The sequence below is a fragment of the Osmia bicornis genome, chromosome 13 (assembly GCF_907164935.1).
Source record: "Osmia bicornis bicornis chromosome 13, iOsmBic2.1, whole genome shotgun sequence".
In the NCBI taxonomy this organism is placed as follows: Eukaryota; Metazoa; Arthropoda; class Insecta; order Hymenoptera; family Megachilidae; genus Osmia; species Osmia bicornis.
In genome coordinates this window covers 5,866,960-5,887,852 of record NC_060228.1, presented here as the reverse complement: position 1 = coordinate 5,887,852, position 20,893 = coordinate 5,866,960, and the positions used below count along the sequence as shown (strand labels likewise).

General features: G+C 33.1%; 4 protein-coding genes across 9 annotated transcripts in view; 2 read left to right on the top strand and 2 right to left on the bottom strand.

Moving 5' to 3' along the window:
• Nucleotides 1–72: 72 nt before the first annotated feature.
• Nucleotides 73–3,151, bottom strand: LOC114872592 (ras-related protein Rab-2). Its single transcript, XM_029179934.2, has 4 exons — nucleotides 2,983–3,151; nucleotides 2,280–2,419; nucleotides 1,830–2,186; nucleotides 73–1,738 (listed from the first exon to the last, which is right to left on the bottom strand). The coding sequence occupies exons 1-4, from the start codon at nucleotides 3,026–3,028 to the stop codon at nucleotides 1,637–1,639; spliced, it is 645 nt and encodes a 214-aa protein (XP_029035767.1). The 5' UTR covers nucleotides 3,029–3,151; the 3' UTR covers nucleotides 73–1,636.
• A 716-nt stretch (nucleotides 3,152–3,867) lies between these two features.
• On the top strand, nucleotides 3,868–13,644 carry LOC114872579 (tyrosine-protein kinase Abl). 6 transcript variants are annotated; one of them, XM_029179903.2, is made up of 16 exons: nucleotides 3,868–4,629; nucleotides 5,147–5,297; nucleotides 5,562–5,671; nucleotides 5,743–6,041; nucleotides 6,121–6,262; nucleotides 6,349–6,479; nucleotides 6,552–6,814; nucleotides 7,408–7,579; nucleotides 7,649–7,904; nucleotides 7,975–8,097; nucleotides 8,249–8,384; nucleotides 8,630–8,757; nucleotides 9,215–9,426; nucleotides 9,504–10,573; nucleotides 10,694–11,209; nucleotides 11,320–13,644. In XM_029179903.2, exons 1-16 carry the CDS (start codon nucleotides 4,503–4,505, stop codon nucleotides 11,828–11,830), a joined length of 4,347 nt encoding a protein of 1,448 aa, XP_029035736.1. In that variant the 5' UTR covers nucleotides 3,868–4,502; the 3' UTR covers nucleotides 11,831–13,644. The 6 variants fall into 6 exon arrangements, with proteins under 6 accessions (XP_029035736.1, XP_029035737.1, XP_029035741.1 ...); XM_029179904.2 differs by having other exon boundaries at nucleotides 5,144–5,297; nucleotides 8,648–8,757; XM_029179908.2 differs by having other exon boundaries at nucleotides 3,869–4,629; nucleotides 5,144–5,297; nucleotides 8,630–8,736; nucleotides 9,263–9,426.
• Nucleotides 13,645–14,905: 1,261 nt separating this feature from the next.
• On the bottom strand, nucleotides 14,906–16,003 carry LOC114872580 (NTF2-related export protein). Its single transcript, XM_029179909.2, has 4 exons — nucleotides 15,574–16,003; nucleotides 15,422–15,508; nucleotides 15,209–15,353; nucleotides 14,906–15,114 (listed from the first exon to the last, which is right to left on the bottom strand). Exons 1-4 carry the CDS (start codon nucleotides 15,580–15,582, stop codon nucleotides 14,939–14,941), a joined length of 417 nt encoding a protein of 138 aa, XP_029035742.1. The 5' UTR covers nucleotides 15,583–16,003; the 3' UTR covers nucleotides 14,906–14,938.
• Nucleotides 16,004–16,562: 559 nt separating this feature from the next.
• The window catches only part of LOC114872584, a 148,191-nt gene continuing 143,860 nt past the window's right edge, over nucleotides 16,563–20,893 (top strand). Inside the window, exons 1-2 of the mRNA XM_029179923.2 lie at nucleotides 16,563–16,648; nucleotides 17,496–17,589. The gene's annotated coding sequence lies outside the window, so the exon portion shown is untranslated. The remainder of the gene's footprint in view (nucleotides 16,649–17,495; nucleotides 17,590–20,893) is intronic.

Sequence of the window (20,893 nt, the reverse complement as noted above, 5' to 3'; positions counted from 1 at the left end):
AATTAAAAATAGACCATTAAATAAATAATTAAATTGCTTTCAAATAGGCTATTCAAAAATAAAAAAGACAAATCATGTGCACGTATATATTTCAATTAAAAACATGTATCATATTTATGTACAGATATAAAGTAAACCACACATTTCTAACACTTGACAATAACAATTAATAAATTGTAATAGATCGCATTCCTTTGCAAACCAAAGTATATCCACTAATTGTTACAATAAAACAGCACAATGTAAAGTGCAGTATCATTCGGATGTAAAAATTAATGTAAATCTATTTTTCTATTTATCTGAAAACAAATGATTAAAAGTGTTTTAATTTTTACATCCATTTGACATAGTATTATAATATTTTTTATGTATTGTAATTGCAATAAGTATAAAATCAATTTACATTAACTAAACAAAGTTTATTTTTTAGTTTCCTTTATAAAATATCATTTATATCGATATATATATTTGTTTACCAGCTATCATTTCGATAGATACGACGAAATGCACTACTTTGATAGCATATTTTTTACGTTTAATCAGATCGTTTTACATTGAACAAATTTAGTAATATTAAACTTATTATAAAACTAACAAATATACATGTAAATGTGTATTTCATTTAAATTGAAGTTGACAAAGTACAGGTAGTATTAGTATTTTCTATATTTTTGATTGGTATCACTACTATTGGCTACAAATGTAAAATCGAGGAAGTTTCCTTCGTTTTATTTGAAAATAAAAATTCACTTCATGTAAATAAGATACCTTTGTAATATAGTATACCAGAAATAACAATACCAATCACAATTAAGTAATTACGATTATTTGGTTAAATAGGCCTTAGGATAAAATTGATTTATACGTTTTATATATTCATAATTTCATACATTGATACATTCATATACATGCGTCGCCTTAGGTAGTCAAGTGTAAACCATATCTTCGACAAACGACTTTGATTCATATGTTATTAACTATGATTTAGTATTAAATTAAATCAAATTTGAAAGATCAGTGCACAATACATACAATATACAATGTGAACAAATACAAAACATCGAATAGAAGTGCCTATCCTTTACCGCTCGATCAGTATCCAATATGTAATTAATTTTTCATGTTTTTTTTATATGATAGAAATTAAACGATTTTAAGTAAGAATAAGTGAAAGTACACGTAGTGCTGAGTTAATAACACAAGTTCTATTTCTTTTTACTACAATATGTAAAAAATAAAATTGATTCTATGTTATATTAAAAGATTGAACTACTTTACGAATCTATTAAAATGTACTAATGTTATTATATTGTAGAAGAATTAAATATACAAGAGATGTAACAAACATTATTTAAAAATAATCAATTTACATCAATGAGAATCTGTAAATGAAAACTTTATTAGATTTCATGAGTTAAGCAATATATAACATTTTACCTTATAATATTCCTATTCAGTATGTGTATACGTTTTTCTTTTAAATAATAAATACACCAATAATCACTTGTTACCTTATGATGCGACATGCGCAAACAAATATACAAAGTAATTGGTTGAGAATAAAATGGGGAGCAGGAGTAGAAAGATTAATTTAAATTGGAGAAGGATGAAGCGGTGGACAGGCAACCCCCAGCCCCTAGCAGCACCCACCACCCTGCGTGTTTCCTTGTCCACCAGTACCTGCTAAACCACCAGGACTTGTGGGTGAATGTTGTGGTCCAATCTTGATACCATTTGCCTGAAAATATTTCAAATGCATTTATTAATAACTATTTAAAAAATGTTATAATATTATAGCTGTGTCATAACCTGTGTAACTTTGATTTTACCTCATTGTTTATGTCAAATACACCTTCTTGAATTTTTTCATAAATTACTTTTGCTGTATTGATAAATGCTTCCTCTACATTGGTTGCTGTCTTTGCACTGGTTTCCATAAAAACTAGCCCATGTTCTCTTGCAAAGGTCTCACCTTCTTCTCTCTTTACTTCCCTTCTATTATCCAGATCACTTTTATTACCAATTAACATGATCACCATGTTAGAATTTGAGTGTTGTCTTGCATCTTCTAACCAAGTTGTCAAATGATTAAATGTTTCCCTACGTGTGATATCATATACTAATAAAGCTCCTGCTGCTCCACGGTAATATGATCTTGTAATAGAACGGAATGCCTCTTGACCTGCCTATGAATTCAATATAATTACATCAAACATCTGTTATCTTTTAAAAGTTTATACAAAAATTAACAAGCAAGCGTGTAAAAGATAAATAATTACAGTATCCCAAATTTGAAGCTTGATTTGCTTTCCATCAATTGTTATCATACGAGCACCAAACTCTACACCTATTGTTAGATCATGAACAGGCTGGAATCTTTTATCCGTAAATTGGAGAAGAAGACAAGATTTGCCAACCCCTATTTAAAGAATAGTTACTTTTGTAACAATTAATTATCAATATATAATTTTACAATAAATAAATATACAGTATACATTTCAAATGAAACATTAACTTGATATTAACAAACAAAAGATCAAGAATTAATTGCAACAATATATGCTATCAAACAAAAAACAATAATGTTACAGTAATATTTATATAAAAAATTCATAAGAGCAATGGTTAACAATTTAATTAATATTAATTATCGCTTATTCTATACAAAATAATAAACAATAAGGCGATAAACTTGCTGTGAAATCTATCTTAAGCGTAAATAAAAGAATACGACATCTTCCAAGTTGACAAAAATATGATATAAAGAAAACTGTACACAATTAAGACATTAAGAAACATTTAATTAATAATACAAAACGCTACTGAGAAATATGCGCATTACAAAGTTTAGAATTACTTTAAAGTTTATGAATCAAAAATATTATCATGTAAAGAAACGAAAACAATGGGTTCTGTCACGGTCGACGTAGTGCAGAATTTGCGAATCATTTATTTGCTTCTTGAGGAGTATCATGTAGTTACCTGTGTCCCCAATGATGATGTATTTGAACAGGTATGCGTACGACATTTTTCAAAATTACGTAGCGAACAAAGGTGCCTATAAAAGTTGAGAATATATTAGAAAACAGAACTTCACTTTTTTGACTTTCTTATCTCTTCTGCTTTAGCATGACGTCACTAAATCGCTTCGGTAGCACTCGGGATTTCTCGTATTATTCGTAAGAAGTTCGGATTTCCGATATCGCGCTGCCGTCGCTGCCATCGACGTATTTTGTAAGGGTTGGCTGTGATCCAAAACTTTCAATTTAATGTTAAAATATTGTAATGTACTTATACTTAATTACTAAATAGTAATAAATATATTTAACTGTATTAAATCATAAAATAAACCTATTTTCATTCGAAAATCATGTTATAACTTTCTTAAAGATTCATTATTTAACGATTACAAAGTCAATTAAAGAGTATTAATGATGTCGGTATACAAAGAGTATTACCTATGCTTCGGGGTCCCTAACACCCCAAGCATCGGCCATTGCGCCATTTATATAAAAGCGCCGCAAACTATTCGTTAACTTACCGACAGCCGAAGAGTCGATTACATACAAATCTAATCTCATCTGAGGGTGTCTGGTACCCCATAAATCCAGTCTTCTACATTTGCAATCACTGGACTAAGTCACTTTGTTTTCGAGGAGTTATGGTTTTGGGATCCCAAACACCCCCAAATTTTTTTTTATTAAGAGTAAAAAAAGCTTCGAACCTACATAGGTCCATAAGCCTTATATGCGGTGTGCATATATTTACATTCATAAAGTACATAATCTCATATCCGCATAACAACATCTAGATTCTCACAATCGTGTCTCGCCTTATATTCTATTTTACAATGGTTGTCTTTCTAATCTTAAATCTATTTTACTATGTTAGGACCTTGAAGAAACGGTTCAATTTTCTTTATATTTCGAAGACCTTTATTTAATTTTTCTATCATTTTCTTCCTAGTCGTCATATATTTCGGATAGTCCCATAGTACGTGGTTTGGAGTTTCCTGTTCAAAACCGCACCTGCAATTATTGGAACTTATTATTCCTACTCTTGCAAGGGAGGCTGCCAAATTGTAATGGTTCGTTCTGGCTGTTGTAAAGAATAAAGAATATAAGATCTGGACAATGTTATCGGTTAACAAAGCAGTTGACCAATGAAATCTTTGTCCAAGAAATTGGTTGTCCAATGAGGAAATGGCAATGACTTTGGTGGTAAGTAAAAGTAGTAAACAGTACGGTACGAATCGAGCTATCGTCGACGTCGAAACTGTCAAACATGGCGAGAATGTCGATCTTGAGTGCTGGTCAAAAATGTGAATAGAAGGTTCGCGTTGCGGTGAGATTGGTGAATCTCAGATATTCTCGTCGTCGGCAGAGGCCGGCGAGAGATGCGATCTGGAGTTAGACTGTCAGGCCGAAAGTGAATGTGCCGAGTGAACGGCCCCGGCAATTTTGCGGCCGGGATTAATCTAAGGGCATGCCAATTCGGGAACTATGGGTGCTCAACAGACTAAGGAGAGAATTGTTCCTGCCGGCTCTACTGCGCGACAGACGCGCAAACAGCCAAGGAACCTTAAAGAGTCCCGTCTTGTTGGTTCCAATATATTTACAGAACACAGCGGTAATTTCCTTCTCTTATTTTCCTACTCTTTCGCTTTTTATCTTCTATTTCTTTCTTACTTCCGCCCCTTTTTTCAATCCTCTCCCTCACACTTTCCTTCCCTCTCTTGCAATCATATAATTTGTTTGCACTGAAACAGATTTCAAATATAAATGTTTATGAAAAAAATAGGCTGCAAGAAATGACATGGAAAAAACACTATATTAAAAGCAATACTTTGGTTATATAATTTCTGCATTTATGTACTTGCATGTATATGTGTTTATAGAACTTCTTTATTAAACTAATGAATGATAATTAACACTCAGTTATACTATTGTTAATAAATCAGTTGAAGAAATAATACAAAATTGTAAGATCAAATATGTTAGTTTAAGATGTTGAACTGTTAAATACATCTATAAGTTTAATAATATATAATATGGATCAATTTTTGTACCTTGGATATATGAATGTTAGATTTTTTCTCCAACTTATGGTCATGTGTGTACAATAGTATTATGATGTTGCGCAGAAGCTCTTTTACAAAGCAGACCACTACCTCACATTCCGGCATTACCTGATGGTGATCCTCCTAGTGGCTCTGCCATCCAACCAATTTCACAGCAAGTGAATATTCAGCAACATGCTGGTGTTTCATCTACAGGGCTTTTGGAAGCTGCAAACAGGTTAATTTTCATTGTATTTATCCTGTCTGTAGCCACTATGTTCATAAGTTTAACTGTATTATATTTTCATTGATTAATCATTTTCAAATCATCAGTTTCTTAATGTTATATGATACACGGTTTTGTACTTTTACATAGTTTATAAGTCATTGATAATACTTTCTAACTTATTATTTAAAGTCTTACAATAAAAAGTTCATAAATATATTTCAAAACTGAACATATAAAAATTCATTCAAGCTACAATTTGAATTATTCATATAGATGGACAAGTAAGGAAAACTTATTAGCACAGGAGGAAGATGATCCGCAACTGTTTGTTGCTCTATATGATTTTCAAGCAGGTGGAGAAAACCAACTTAGTCTTAAAAAGGGTAAATGCTTATAATATCTATTATATTATATAAAAGAATTATGTTATATGTTATAAATAATTTGGATTTAGGGGAGCAAGTTCGTATCCTAAGTTATAATAAAAGTGGAGAATGGTGTGAAGCTCATTCAAGTACTGGTCAAGTGGGGTGGGTTCCTTCAAATTATGTCACCCCTGTAAATTCCTTGGAAAAGCATTCATGGTATCATGGAAGGATATCCAGGAATGCTGCTGAGTATCTCTTAAGTTCTGGTATAAATGGAAGCTTTCTGGTTCGTGAGTCAGAAAGCAGCCCAGGGCAACGCAGTATTTCTCTGAGATATGAGGGTAGAGTCTATCATTACAGGATCAATGAAGATAGTGAAGGAAAGGTACAGTATACACATATACTGTATATTAGCAGTAAGATAATGTAACATAATTATATAACGAAAAAATTTAATATTTTAGATGTTTGTCACAACAGAAAGCAAATTTAATACTCTGGCAGAATTAGTACATCATCATTCAATGCTTGCTGATGGCTTAATCACACAGCTACTTTATCCTGCACCAAAGCATAACAAACCGACTGTTTTTCCGCTTAGTCCGGGTATGTTATAAAAATTTATTATGTAACGCTCAATAATTTTTAAAGCTGTATTAAGGTAGTAAAATGTGTAATAATTATAAATGCAGAACCAGATGAGTGGGAGATTAATAGGACAGATATAGTCATGAGGCATAAATTAGGTGGAGGACAATATGGGGACGTTTATGAAGCGGTATGGAAGAGATATAACATGACCGTCGCTGTAAAAACGTTGAAGGTCAGTTTTATATCGCGATACAAATGATAATTGCTTATTATTTTATATTTGTGAAATTTACACATTTTACAGGAAGATACAATGGCTCTAAAAGACTTTCTGGAGGAGGCCGCAATCATGAAGGAGATGAAACACAGGAATCTGGTTCAGTTATTAGGTGTATGTACTCGGGAACCACCATTTTACATCATTACAGAGTTCATGAGCAAAGGGAATCTGCTGGACTATTTGCGGAATGAGAGCAAGCATCAAATCAATGCCGTCGTTTTAATGCATATGGCCACGCAGATTGCTAGCGGGATGAGTTATCTGGAAAGTAGAAATTTTATTCACAGGTATGAATTGACAAAATTGATGATCCTTTTTTTTATTGCTGATACTGTATTCCATTATAAATAGCTACGAAAACTAAACAAATTTTATTTATGAGTTATTTTGACAGTGTACCTTTAATATTATTTCATATTATTTTACTTGTGAGTATTTTAATTTTGTTAGGTGCTGTCCTGTGATGTAAAATCATGATACGTTATAATTATTACAAAACATTTGCGTATTCATTTCAGAAGATCAAGGAGTTAAAATTTTACTGAGGGTAACTTAAATATTTTTTTCCAAGAAAGAAATAATAAAGTCTAATAAGTATGTAAGATGTAATATGCCCATATTTTTACATAATACATTTCATAAGGAATTAATTTTTTCTATGTCGTGAATTATAGTGTAGTTTCCTTAATTGTGCCAAAACGCAATCGCACACTCAAAATATTTTTCTTGTAAGTAGCTGTTTTTAGGGAGCGATTCGTAGCGTCGCAAGTATCACTGAAGAAATACAATGATACGCATTAGTTAGGAAAAATGTTTTAAATTTCATCGTCCTCTCCTCTTAAGAAACGAGCTCGCGTTAACATCGCGACTTTCGAAACAGAGATCTAGCGGCTCGAAACTGCCTAGTCGGTGAAAATCATCTGGTGAAGGTTGCTGACTTCGGCTTGGCCCGGTTGATGAGAGATGACACCTACACGGCTCACGCTGGAGCGAAGTTCCCTATAAAATGGACTGCTCCGGAAGGGTTAGCTTACAACAAATTCTCTACGAAGGTACTGTAACATTTTTATTAGTTATTTTATCATATACATTGTACTTAATTGTTTATATCATCTTTGTAGTCCGATGTTTGGGCATTTGGAATTTTACTTTGGGAGATAGCGACCTATGGTATGTCTCCATATCCTGGCGTCGACTTAACGGATGTGTATCACATGCTGGAGAAGGGCTACCGAATGGAATGTCCACCTGGATGTCCACCAAAGGTGTACGAACTGATGCGTCAATGCTGGCAGTGGGCTGCTGCTGACCGGCCTACCTTCAAAGAGATTCATCATTCTCTTGAAAATATGTTCCAAGAATCCAGTATTACCGAGGGTAAAATAAACATTAATTATTTTCTAATTAATCTATCAAACTTTATTTTCAATGTAATTCGTCATTATAGAAGTGGAAAAACAACTGCAAGGAGGAGGTGATATCCCTTTGCTTTCATATAAGAAATCCCAGACTGGTAGTACTGGAAACATCCATGGGCTTGTTCTAGTCTCCGAGCCATTACCCTCTTCAGGTATACATGTAGGGAATATGTAGAATATTTATTATTATTTTGTAATAACTTTTTCAGTCATTATGCGAATGAGTGAATTGTCATTTTATTTTATGTTTTTATTCATAATAATTTGATTCTTGTAAGGGAAGATAATATTCACTTGTTATAGAAACTACTAGCTCGGTAACAAAGCTAAGTACATTTACGGGTGGTCTCTCGAGTAAAAATAACAGCAGTATCGTCCAAATGAGGCGTTCTACGAATAAAAAAGGAAAACAAGCTCCGGCACCTCCAAAGAGAACGAGGTACGTCTTTTTATTTTCGGTGCAGCGAAACCTCGATTACTATATCTATAGTTTTTTTCTAAATTTACAGAGAATAGTAATTAAATAGTTTGGTATTCTATTTGAAATATTTTTTGTTTGGTATATCATTAAAATAGATATTATTTTTAATCGAATTTTTTTCCTACAATCGAGGTTTCAATTAGTTAGAGCACCGATAAATGTTGCTCATAGAGTAATAAGATAACATAACAATTGGGTAACAGCCTGCTGTCGTCGTGCAGTTCGTTTCGCGATTCTGCCTACCAAGAGCAAGATACCCAAAATACTGAAACAAACACCATGACTCTCGACGATGCCACGGATCTAAATGGTATTGATAAGATTCTCGAAGGTATTTTCATTCTACATTAATCGAGCGTACTGATACGTGCACGTACTGCTTCAGTTTCCTTACCGTAAGCTCTGTACATGGCTTTTCATGCTCGATTCTTTTCTGCATCTGAGCCTTTCTTTTTATACTTATTTGAAAGATTCAAAATTATACAATAATCATAAATATTATGAATACGAAATTTATTTTGATATATTAATTTCTGTTATTTTCATGTTAAGTTGTGTTTATTAATTGAATGAATACCTTCATAATATACTAACTTAACAAAATTCAATGTTATTTTGTTTTCTTCAATTTAATATCGTAGCGTAAACGAAGCTCTAGCTTTAATTTTCAAAATATATTGTTTGTATTTCGTTATTCGAGCTTACGGAATTTGTTCGCTCTCAGCGAAGGGACTCTAAGCAGAAAGAGAATATGTACCGGTACGGTTTGTTGTTAAATGGGAACTCAGGTATTGCGCGAGATCTCGCGACGATGGCTCAAGGAACGATTGCTGCAGGAGGCTGCGAAGTCGAGGAGGACGGAGAGGGTTCTCAAGGTACGGCGGAACCAAATTTTATCCCACAACCATCGACGTCTCCGGAGCCCATACCTGGTCTAGCCTGTTCTCAGAAACAAATTAAACCACGACCTTATCCATCAAAGGAACCATTACCGCAAAAGGTAATTTAAACGAAAAAACAAAGAAAAATCAATATATTCCTTTTAATATTGAAACATTAAAATTTAATTTATTTTAGCTAGTACAAGTGGGAGCATTAGAAGTGCAGAATGTAAAAAGAGCTATTAATCGTTATGGTACATTACCAAAAGGTGCTAGAATCGGAGCGTATCTAGAATCTTTGCGTCAAAGTGGTATGCCATCGAATCAAGAATCTTCAACGGTGGTTTCTTCTATGGCACCTAGTTCAATAGAACAACACGAGACTTCTATCGATAATTCGCAACACAGATCACTATCTCCTCGTCAAAGCAATCTACGAAATCAACCTCAAATGACCCGCAGTAATTCTTCCAGCGGTGTCGTTAATACTTACCAACCTCCGAATTCCCCTCGTGGCCGTGTAGTAACCGTAAGAAAGAACAATCAGTCCGAAGGTGTTGGTCTAAGAACTTTTCGGGTTTCGAGTAACTCAAACTTCAGAACCGCGAGTCCATCAAGATCCGTTCAACCGTCGTTAGCTGATTTAGAATTTCCTCCTCCACCCGCAGACTTGCCTCCTCCCCCAGATGAAACTTTCTCTGGTCAGGAGCAAGCTGAACTTCCTCTTCCCGTTTCATGTACCGAAATATCTCAGATCAGAAATTCTCCTCTTTCTATAAGAAAAGCAAAGAATACGGATTGGCGTACGAAGGAAGAAGATAGCGAGCAACAGGAAGATAGAAACGACGTTAGTAATATAGAGCCTTCTGTCAAAGAAGCTTGTTCGAGGTTTGGAGTTAATTTAAGGCGCAGAGAAACTCAAGATAATTCTTGTAGAAATTCTGATAACAAAAGAACGGGGTTTAAGTCCAGAATGGAGATGATCGAGCCTGCCGCACCACCTGAGGAAGCACCACCTCCTCCACCACCACCTCCGCCACCAATTTCTACGAACACACCCCCCGATAGTTTTGAACGTAAACCTGGCATGAAAGAAATGTTGGAATTAAAATTGATCAATGAAATTAAACAAAGCGCTGAAACGAAGCATGGCGCGAGCACGAAGAAGCCCGGTGCGACAAGTAACACTCCATCCGCGCCTCTCGATCCAGCATCCCAGTTACTTTCGGAACTTTGCGCTAGTTTTAATATGGAGTCTGGACAGAGGTACTTGAAGTTAAACAATTATACATTTTATATTATATTTTATCGTATACACATGTCATATTATAATTAATTTTTTGTATTTTATTGTGCGTTGTATATACATTTTTTTGACTGTAATAGACACGCCCAAAACGAGTACGCTGTGTCAACTTTAAAAACCAATGACATAACTCAAGAGCAACAACAGCAGCAACAACAAAGTCATAACACTCACAAGGATTCGTCGGTATCCTCTCCAGTGACCGAATCACTACTCTCCAGTGGAAATGTTGGCTTCAAGTTGAAGAGAGTAGACAAACGGAATAATCCGCAGAAAGAAGAAGCAACCGATGGACAAATAATTGATTTCAAGGCGAGACTTCGAAAAGTTGAGAATGCAGAAAAGGAGAAGTCTTTAGAAGAGAAAAGTACCGTTACTGAGCAATCCTCAGAATCGGAAGAGCAACAAGATGACAAGCGTAGAAGTACCGGTAGTATCAGTAGCTTGAAGAAACTTTGGGAAAATAAAGAATCTTGTGACAGTCAGCCTCACAGTCCGAAACTTAACGTCAGAGGAAGTAGTGGCAAACAAGAGATGCTTGACCAGACTGAAGACTCACCAGAGGATCATAGCGGAGCCTCGACCCGTAGTCAGAGGTGGATAATATCAATCTTTATACTATTCCCTATATTTCGTTATTTAAAACGTTCATCATTTTTACACTATGATATATTAATGATTGCTAATTATAGATTCATGTTTATAGTTCCGGTAGCAAAAGTGATGCCAGACTGTGGCCACCACCTGAACCAGAAAAACCGGCAGTTCCTGCCAAACCATTAAAACCACTGTGCTCGTCGACAAAGCACTTTGGTTCATCGATTTATGCAACGCCAAACTGTACGAAATCCCAGCACGCTGAGGATGACCTAAACAAACAGAATACAGATTCAAAGACAGCGAAACAGGCAGTATTGGAGCTTTCGACATTGATCGAGAGCAGCGTATTAAATTTGAAAAGTAGTTCAACAATAGTAATGGCCAGTTGGCTTCAGCTGTCAGACAAGGTAGGGCTATTACATGGAATGTGCACGAATCTTGCAGATAGCGGTATAGCACCACACGCGCGGTTTCAATTTCGCGAACTTCTTGTAAGATTAGAGCTTCAGGCACGGCAGCTTCGTGCAGCTGGTACTCGAAACGTTGCAGAGAATACAAGGCTTCTTACTGACCTGCAAAACACGATAAAGGATGTTGTTAATGCTGTGCAAAGATAAACTAGAAAGATCATTTTCTTCATCTTTACCCCTTGTTCTCGTCCTCATTTTCATCTGACAATTTATCATACTCGTCTGTATAATCGGTCGGATATATTTTAAACTTCCCTTTTTATTTCTTCGATAGAATTAGCCTTTTAAATTTCGGTTCTGCGTACTAAGTAACTTTATGGTTCTTCCCCCGTTTCATTTGAGATTTTGTTTTATGTTTGTTTTCGTGATGAATTTCTTTATTAATTCTGCTGCTACCTTCTCTGACGATGACTCTGTTAAGAGTCTAAATTTCGCTTATGGAGAATACGTGAAACCAAGAGTGTTGAAAAATTAGGCCTCAAACCGAACACGGCCTCAATTAATATCGGTTTGATGGGAAAATAATAATGAAGTCTAAAATTAAGATACTAAATTAAAGAATAAAAAATATATTTCGATTTTCATTAATATATTTCTTATCATAGACTGCGATTAGCTATTTTCGTTCGGATTTAGGGATATTGTTGTACTAAAAGTATTATTCTTTTGATATGGAGAAAAAAAGACCATATAGCGAGTAATTCACTTATATTTTTTATCAATTGAGTTTTACAAAGGAAAAAGAAAAAGAACTATTAAGTCTCAAAAACAAGATGAGTCTAGAAGTATGATAACTAACTAAGGATTAAATATACTGGTTCCTTAAATTTTTTGAACAATAGTTTTTAAACTGGTAGAGAAGGGGACGAGTAATCGCAATTTATCAAAACAAAAAATTCTATATATATATACATGTATACATATACTGCAAAAAATAGTTTTTGTACACTAAACATTTGGTTTCTTTTAAATTAATTATTGTTACTTTTACGTCGATCCACTATGTATCCTGTATAAGTAAAGTTCTACGTGAATTATACTCGTCCGCTATACGATAAATGTGGTGATTATAGTTGTCGAGTAAAATGTTTCGGTGTTCTTTCATCGAACTTTCTTGCGCCGTGCTTCGTAATATTGTACGCAGTCTTAGGCTAGATTATACATCGTAAGTGCGAAACTTTTAAGCGAGTACGCCATTTTAACGCGTGAGAGAATGTAACAATTTTTGTATTTGTATAGAATAAGTCGAATAACAGGTATGCTTAATGGTACAGTAAAACTTTGATCGTGAAAACTAATCGGAATAATACTCTCAAATTGATCAATTTTCTGATTAATCAATTATAATCATTTTATTTATACAGCAGCAATTTAATTTATTGTCGTCTTCATACTTTATTTAGAAAATCATGCACATCATTTTTAATAGTATTAATGATTTCAATATTTATCATAATTTGATTACTTAGAATATATATCAGTAAAGTATATTCCAAGAATGTTAAAATTTATCAATATTAATTTAGAATGCTGATTATAATATGAATAATTAGTATCCGATTAATCAAAAGTTTGATCATGTATTTCAATAATCAAAAACCAGATTTATATATGGTTTAAGAATATCGAGGTTTTACTGTATTATTCATGTAAATCAGCGGGTGTAATTAATCAAATTCTGAAGCGTTTTGTTTTGTCCACGTAATCGTGTGGATGTTCTTCCACGAAACGCTAATGGAAAATACAGGACTCCGGATACTTCTTGACGAAATAAACAAACGAAAAGAGAGATAGAAATTATTGATCGTAAAATTATTGTTAATGTGAATTAGTAATTTATTTTGCTTTTTATTTATCAATCATGTATTATAGTATAATTGCATTTTAATTCATCAGTCATGAATGAACTGAGGTATACATTAAGATCCAAAGAATGGACGGAAAATAAATAATCGAATTTATATTGTATTTGTAATTGTAAAGAATTTGTTTTTAGACTATTTCTTAATTTATTAAACTTTAATTAAACATAATGTTTAATTTGAAAATTTTCAATTATAATACTAGTTTAAGAGTATTATTTTTGTCTTTTTATTAAGTAGTCTTCCGTGGAAAGTTTCCGGAGTTCTACATCTTTTTTCTTTTTTTTTTTTCTTATTCAATGACTTAAAACCATTAAATATGCAACGAGAATGAAAATGTCACTTGAGAATCATGAGTCAAGCAATCTTTCCTTGTAACACTGCCTATGTTATGGCTACTAGAGAACATCGATTGAGAACACACTAGTTACGCGAACCGGAATTTCTCTCTTTTCGGTCCGATCACCTAATTTCATTTTACATCGTTTGTACCTGTGATACACCGATCGACTTATCTTTTATCTTCAAAGAAAAAAGAGAGAAAAAGAGGGAGCGGATGGGAGAAGAACGACACAAGCGATCGTACGAACGGATTTTTGCGAGAAGCCCTAGATGTACAGATTTTTGACTGGAATTTTTTATGAATTCCTACTTTGTTAAGTCAAGTATTCAACGATAAAACATTGTCTGTAAATACGTAATCATTTTCAAGGAATTATATATAACATTCTGGTTTCAATTTCATTTACATATAATGTTTTAAGGGATTTTTTAGCCTAATTATATATAATTCTTTTTAACTATTTCAGATTCTTATTATAACAAGCTCATACATTATAAAGACTGTGTTTTATCTACTATAAGTAGACAATTCTAATAATCTATATTGCATGTTATGTTTAAATATAAAATTTTGTTTTATTTTAGAGTTAGTATAAAATAGAATACAGATAATGTATATAGAGAAATGTTATATACAATTCCTTTAAAATTTGGGTAATTATAGATAATATTTTTTAAACTTTATTAAGCTGTATTATGAACTAAAGATTGACAAATGTTTCATTCAAAAACTTGTATATGTAGAACTTCTCTCAATCTCATTTATCAGTGAATGTTTAAGTTGATGAACCGTTAAAGGATATAAAATCGATGTTTTATACGATATGTATCATAGTAACGTTTATGTCTAAGTATTTATATCTATATTTATTTTTAGTTTTTTCTCGTGTAAAGTTACTCCTAAATGATCGACCAACGTACTGATTCACTAATACGAAAATTTTAATATCGCTTTATACATTGATATAAGACCGACGATAGAAATAAAAAGGAATATTGAATCAAAAAGATTTGTAAATATTTTACAAAACAAATCTATTATTCTATTCCTTTAACTTGCATTTTCTAATACTTCTTGTACTCGGAAACAGTCGCTTACGATCTTCCATTTATCTCCCATTGCTGCAATCAAGAAACTTTGATTAAATGGTTTTGATGATCTATCATCATATTTTACGTGTCCTCCAACTTTGACTAAAAATGTTAGTTGATCTGCCATCTCAGGACCTAATAACATATTTTACAAATCTTATTTAGCAGATAGTAGAACCAAGTATATTTAAATTTAATTGCAATACTTAAGACTCCTTATTATATTTACCCGTTACTGGTTGAGCATCTAAGGCAAAAACATTATGATCAGAGGGTGGTAAATCTGTCCAAAATTTCTGTATATTATCTTTGCCTTCAATACCATTTCCATTCCATATTAAAGTTGCAGTGTCCAAATACAATCTTGATATTAACTAAAAGTAGATAAAAAATTATGCACATTTATCGTTTTTCAAGTTTAAAATGATTTAAAATTACTTACATATCTTCGTTTATCTAAACTTTCATAATAAAGTTTTGTAAATTCCTCGGCTGTACGGCAAGCTTCATCAATCTTTGTTTTCAAATCCTATAAATAAACAATTACACTAACAAATTTTTAGCCGTGATAACACAAAATATTGTTTAACATACTTGCTCCATCTTATTGAAACAACTTCCAGAGAATTTAAAATACGCGTTCTTTCAAATTAACTATGTATTTATGTAATACAAAGCATAAATATAACCTTTATAACATAGATAAACCGTTCGTGACAATTTTTTTTCTACAACTTGCTAATTTCTAAATTGCCAAATTAACTAAGAAATACTGCTACTTTTTATATTCTCAAAAATAAAATAAGGAAAATATGGCATTTTATTACTGAAAAAAAATACTACTGTTATTATTATGAAACTAAATACTTTATTTATATACACTAGTAAAATTCTTGCAACTGTTACACATAAAGTATTATCATCATTTCTGTAATAATACAAAAGCGAGTAACATAATGTTCAATATTTCTTTCTTTTTTCAAAATCAGAATGTATAAACATTCATATTTATCTATTTATGTTTTAAAAACATAAAAATTTACATGGAATAGTGACTACAGATACACATAGCCATGTTAGGGGGCCCAGAAACCCCAACATAATCCGTAGGGCGCAGTTTATTTTTCTGATTAATTAAGGCGGCGTCGACAATTTCTTCTTAATGAACATTTTCTTCATTATCGACCTCGACGCCGGCCGCCATAAACAAAGAAACGCTAGCGTCATCAATAAAAAACGGCTGGAACTGCATTCTACAGCGTTGCATCGACGAGAGATAAAATATTTACATAAATATAATTATAGTTTCAGATATTATCAGATATTTCTTAGCAGAATCAATGCAGATCAAAGTGTTCTTAAAATAATATTCCTCTCTATTTATTACATAATTATAGTAATATAAAAGATAATACAAGACGAGTGTTGCTAAAAAAGTACATTATTCGATTTTTTCGCTGATATTTATTATATGCACGTTTGCGTTACGATTAACGTTAATTTTTCCAAGCATTTCGAAACTTCTACCAATGGCTGTGATTGGTCGTCCCATGTTGGCGTCCTCTCATTTCGACCAATCAGACACGTTGTGTGAGCGAGTGCGTCGATTTGTGACGCGGTGCAACATTTCTCTTCGAAACTTCGTCCGTTATGCACGTGGCTGCAACAGGTAAGATTAAATTATCTTCAAACATTAAATTAAATTGCCGATCGGGTGTTAAAAGTACAAAAAACAGAAAGAATATCTGGAGAGAAGTCTAGATTCCTGATTTTTCACATCAATTCGAGGTTTTCTTTAAAAATGTGTGAGTTGAAATTTGTTGATCTTGCTGTGAATTCAAAATAGAATTGAAACAGCAGAATATGAATTATTTTCCCGTTATATCAGTAATTTCTTGAACTTTATTGCATTTTTTCATGTTTTTGTTATATTTTTTCCATAATTAATTGTTATAAATTGATATAATTGATCTTCCCGTGGTTGACTATTCTGCCGATATAAATGTGCATTAAAATATTATTTCCCTCATTTATTTTGCTCTTATATCGATAATTTCTTAAGTACCATTGATATCTTGTGTTATTTTCTACTTTATTTTTTGTATTTTGGTGTTTTAAATTGAGAAAAGTAATCTTGATTTTATTTCAATATGGCGTCGATAATCTTCAATACTTTTTGGCGGGGAATTCAAATGTTTCACTTATTCTAACCAGTGTTTAAGCTTCCGTATTTGTTGATTATTGATGATCTCTGTTTAAAATTAACTTTTATACAATGAATAACACGTATAGTAATATAATAGGCATGGAAATTTGATTAACATTAATGATTTAAAAAAAAATTATTAAAGAATTTCTTTTACGTATGAGTAGTAATATTAATTAGTTGAATACACATGATGTATCATTGAAGCACATGTTTGCAAAAACATGTTCTTTCATTTTACAAAATTATATTTAGAATTATATGAATCCTTGTCAATGTAAATGTAGTGCTATTGCTTTAATAATTACAGAATGGTTAATACAGCATCTCTCAATATCAACCATCAGAGATCATGAACAGAGTGTTTCCATCCAACTACCATTCAACATCTGCTTATTAGTTTGGTGAGTAAAAGAATAAAAAACTCTACTTCTTTTTTATAATTAAATATACTTTGATTAGAGTCTGAAATACATAACATAATTAGAATGCAAGTAGTTTTTACATAACAACTACATATGTATATCAACATTTTTTACTATTATGTTTAATAGTATCAGTATTTATGAACAAATATCAATTATTTTATTACACTGTTCAAAATTAGAGTCTCTCATTTAAAATAGAATGATTTTTGAATATTTTATTGTTCTCGTTGAATGTAGTTTTATTAATATAAAAAAAAAATATCGTCCCAGTATAACAGTTTTTTACATAATAATTTGGTTGAAGAATAAACATACTAATTCTGTTAGTTTTTTACATTTCATTATTATTTCATTATTAGTTAATTTTGATTTGTTCTATATCTTCCTGTATGATTTGTATCATTTTTAATCAAACCATGGTTTATTTTGCTTGATCTGTGCCTTATCTCCTTTTTTTTATGCATTATTATCCCTAATCAACAGATCTGTTTGCTTCTACTTTCATTTTTACAATTATATTGTTATTGAAAGTTTTTATTGGTATTTCAGTCACTGTTACTGAAGTTGTTACTGAATTGATAAATGAAATTTTCATTAATATTATTCAAATACCTCCTTTTTCTTGAACCGTGATTATATCTATGTAGTATTATCAAGCCAATTTATTCTATTGCTTGTCATAGCATTTTTCTGTACAATTCAGTGCAATATCTTATGCTTTTCTGCTGTGTGTTACATTTATTTTGTGTGTCACTAATTCTTCTATACTTGATTGTGAATTACACCTACCGAACATTCTGTCAAACAACTAGCGAAAATGAGCTTTTAAGTTACGTCGGTAATTCAGAACCTTGGCCCCGCGAATATCATACCGGCAAACTAGCTGATTAGGGTTCTGTTTCTTACCATGGACGCAATACATTCTAGAGGGCGTAACAACTGTGTATGTAGTTCCAGTCGTTTTTTATAGATGACGTTAGTATTCCTTTATTTATAGAGTATGTATTTGAAGTCGTAGAATAATTTGACGGCCTCGTAAAAGCCCGAAAGTTTCTCATTTTGCCAAAAAATCAAATTTTCTGTTCTGTTAGTTCCTAAGTTCACCTTTATCCAACTGTGTTGCGTCCATTTCGCCCCATTTGCAAAATTTCCATTGTGAAGATAAATAATTTCATTGTGAAAAACATATTTCATAGATTGACAAAAACCTTCGGGGTCACGTTTAACGATGCAATAAAATTTTTAATATTTCTGAGAATACTTGGCATAATTAAAATAAATGATTATTCGCGATTCAAGCGCGTAAACGCAGAACACCGTAAAAATATTTAAAGATATTTCATACCGAACGCGTTGCTTGACGACCACTTGAAATTTTATTGTTCTAGTCCTGTCGGATTTTACGATCCCAAATTTTACGATAACCAGTCTTTTCCCAGGAGCTGAGCTCCGAAAACGATCCTAAAGAATATTCCATTTAACGCCATATCCGTTCTCCGTAGAAAAATTACCTGTATCCCGTACAAATATTCAAACCCATAAAGACACTTTTGATGGTCGAATTAAAAGAAACAACGAGCATCAAAGGGTATCGCGTTAAAATTCATTCAACGTTCTGAAAAATGTCGAAGCGAAGACTGATTTTTCTAAAAGCGTGGTAGGAGATGAAGGAAGCGGAAAGAAAGCTGTCGAAATGTCTGGTGATCATTCTTCGTTTCAAAACGGCAAATACGAGTCCCTCTGTTGTCCCGGGTGGTTCCTACGGGGCTATAAGCCGCTGGTCCAGCCTCTTCTTTCCGCGGCTCAAGAATGGATGATGGAACGGTGGAACGCCGTCGAAAACGGTGAATAAACGAGCACCGGCGTGATTTGTGGGCTGCTTATTCCGCGCGATCGTCGCATTTATTTCGACGAGCTGCCATGTCGTCAGCCATATCTCGATGAAGTACAACAGGAATGTTTGAGAAGGTAAAGAAGCAGGTGTTTAACACTCTGCCAGTGACGTTCAGATTTGTTCATCCTCATCGCTGTAGACTTTGTTTTGCTTACATCAGAGCGATATCTGAGCTACTGAATATTCGGTTTCATTGTAAGGAAAGAGGTCTAGCTTTGATTTCATTTTATTTAAAATTATTAGCAAAAAGAGGATGGTCTCATAAAAATTGAATTTAATTCATTCGAGAGGTAAATAATGTATCAATGAAAAAAGAGAGTTTGATGATTCTTCAAGGGTATAGTATTTTTACCCTACCATCAATCTCCATGAAGCTCTACAAAAATGCTTTACCCAAGCCCACCTTCTCTGTATTTTCCGTTTCATCGATTCTTTTCTCAAACAATATCCATATCTCTATTTACGGTCCATCATCGTGTATCATGCTAAGAAATAAAAACCACGACGTATAACTTCCCTTCAGGGTATTATTCCTTCGCTTCTGTTGATTGCCGTCTAACCGCTTATCCAAGTATGCGAATATTCCACGGGTAAAACGTTCGGTTTCATCGAAACATCTTCCAACAATGCTTTCAGTTCTGTCTTCAAAACTTTACCGAACAAACGTATCAACGGTGGAGCTTAAAAAAAACGAAAGGATTAAGCAGAGCTTTCATCCTCCGTCCTGTCGTTACGTCTACACGCGTATCGAGTTCTTCTTTTCTTTCATCCGTTCGCGTTTTTCTCGATTCGTTAGCAGACAATCGTGATTCGTAAGACAGCCTCCCGTTTTCGTTTCTATTTAACTGCATTCGCAGAGATTGAAAATGCTTCGAAGGTGAAAAAGAAATTCTATAGAAACGAGCTACTCTCGATAGAACAGGGTAGCCTTTCTCTTTATCTGTTGCACGAGTTCGCTTTCAATTAACCGATACAGGGATATAATTAATGACCGTTCGATTATCAGTAGCCTTTTTCTCGTCACGGTCTCTTGTACCGCGAACGATAACAGGCCAGGCTGTATGCAAATTAACGAAAGCTTGGAGATCCGCTTTGTGGAAAATACGCATCGCGCTAACACGCGGTCACGATGATTTAATTGCTATTACCATAATAGTGAATAATTTTCTCGGCCAGCGGTAATTATTAATTACCTCCGACCACATGGTATCGTGGATATCAATCACCATAATTTCACCTGTAAGTGCGTGATCATTTTTAACACCGCTGAGTTCAGGATTCGGATAGTAATTTTGTCGACGAAAGTTCGGACGAAACTACCCGCGTTACGATCGAGTCTATGTGAAATTAGCCTTAATCACGATGGAAATATCAAGAGAAACGACC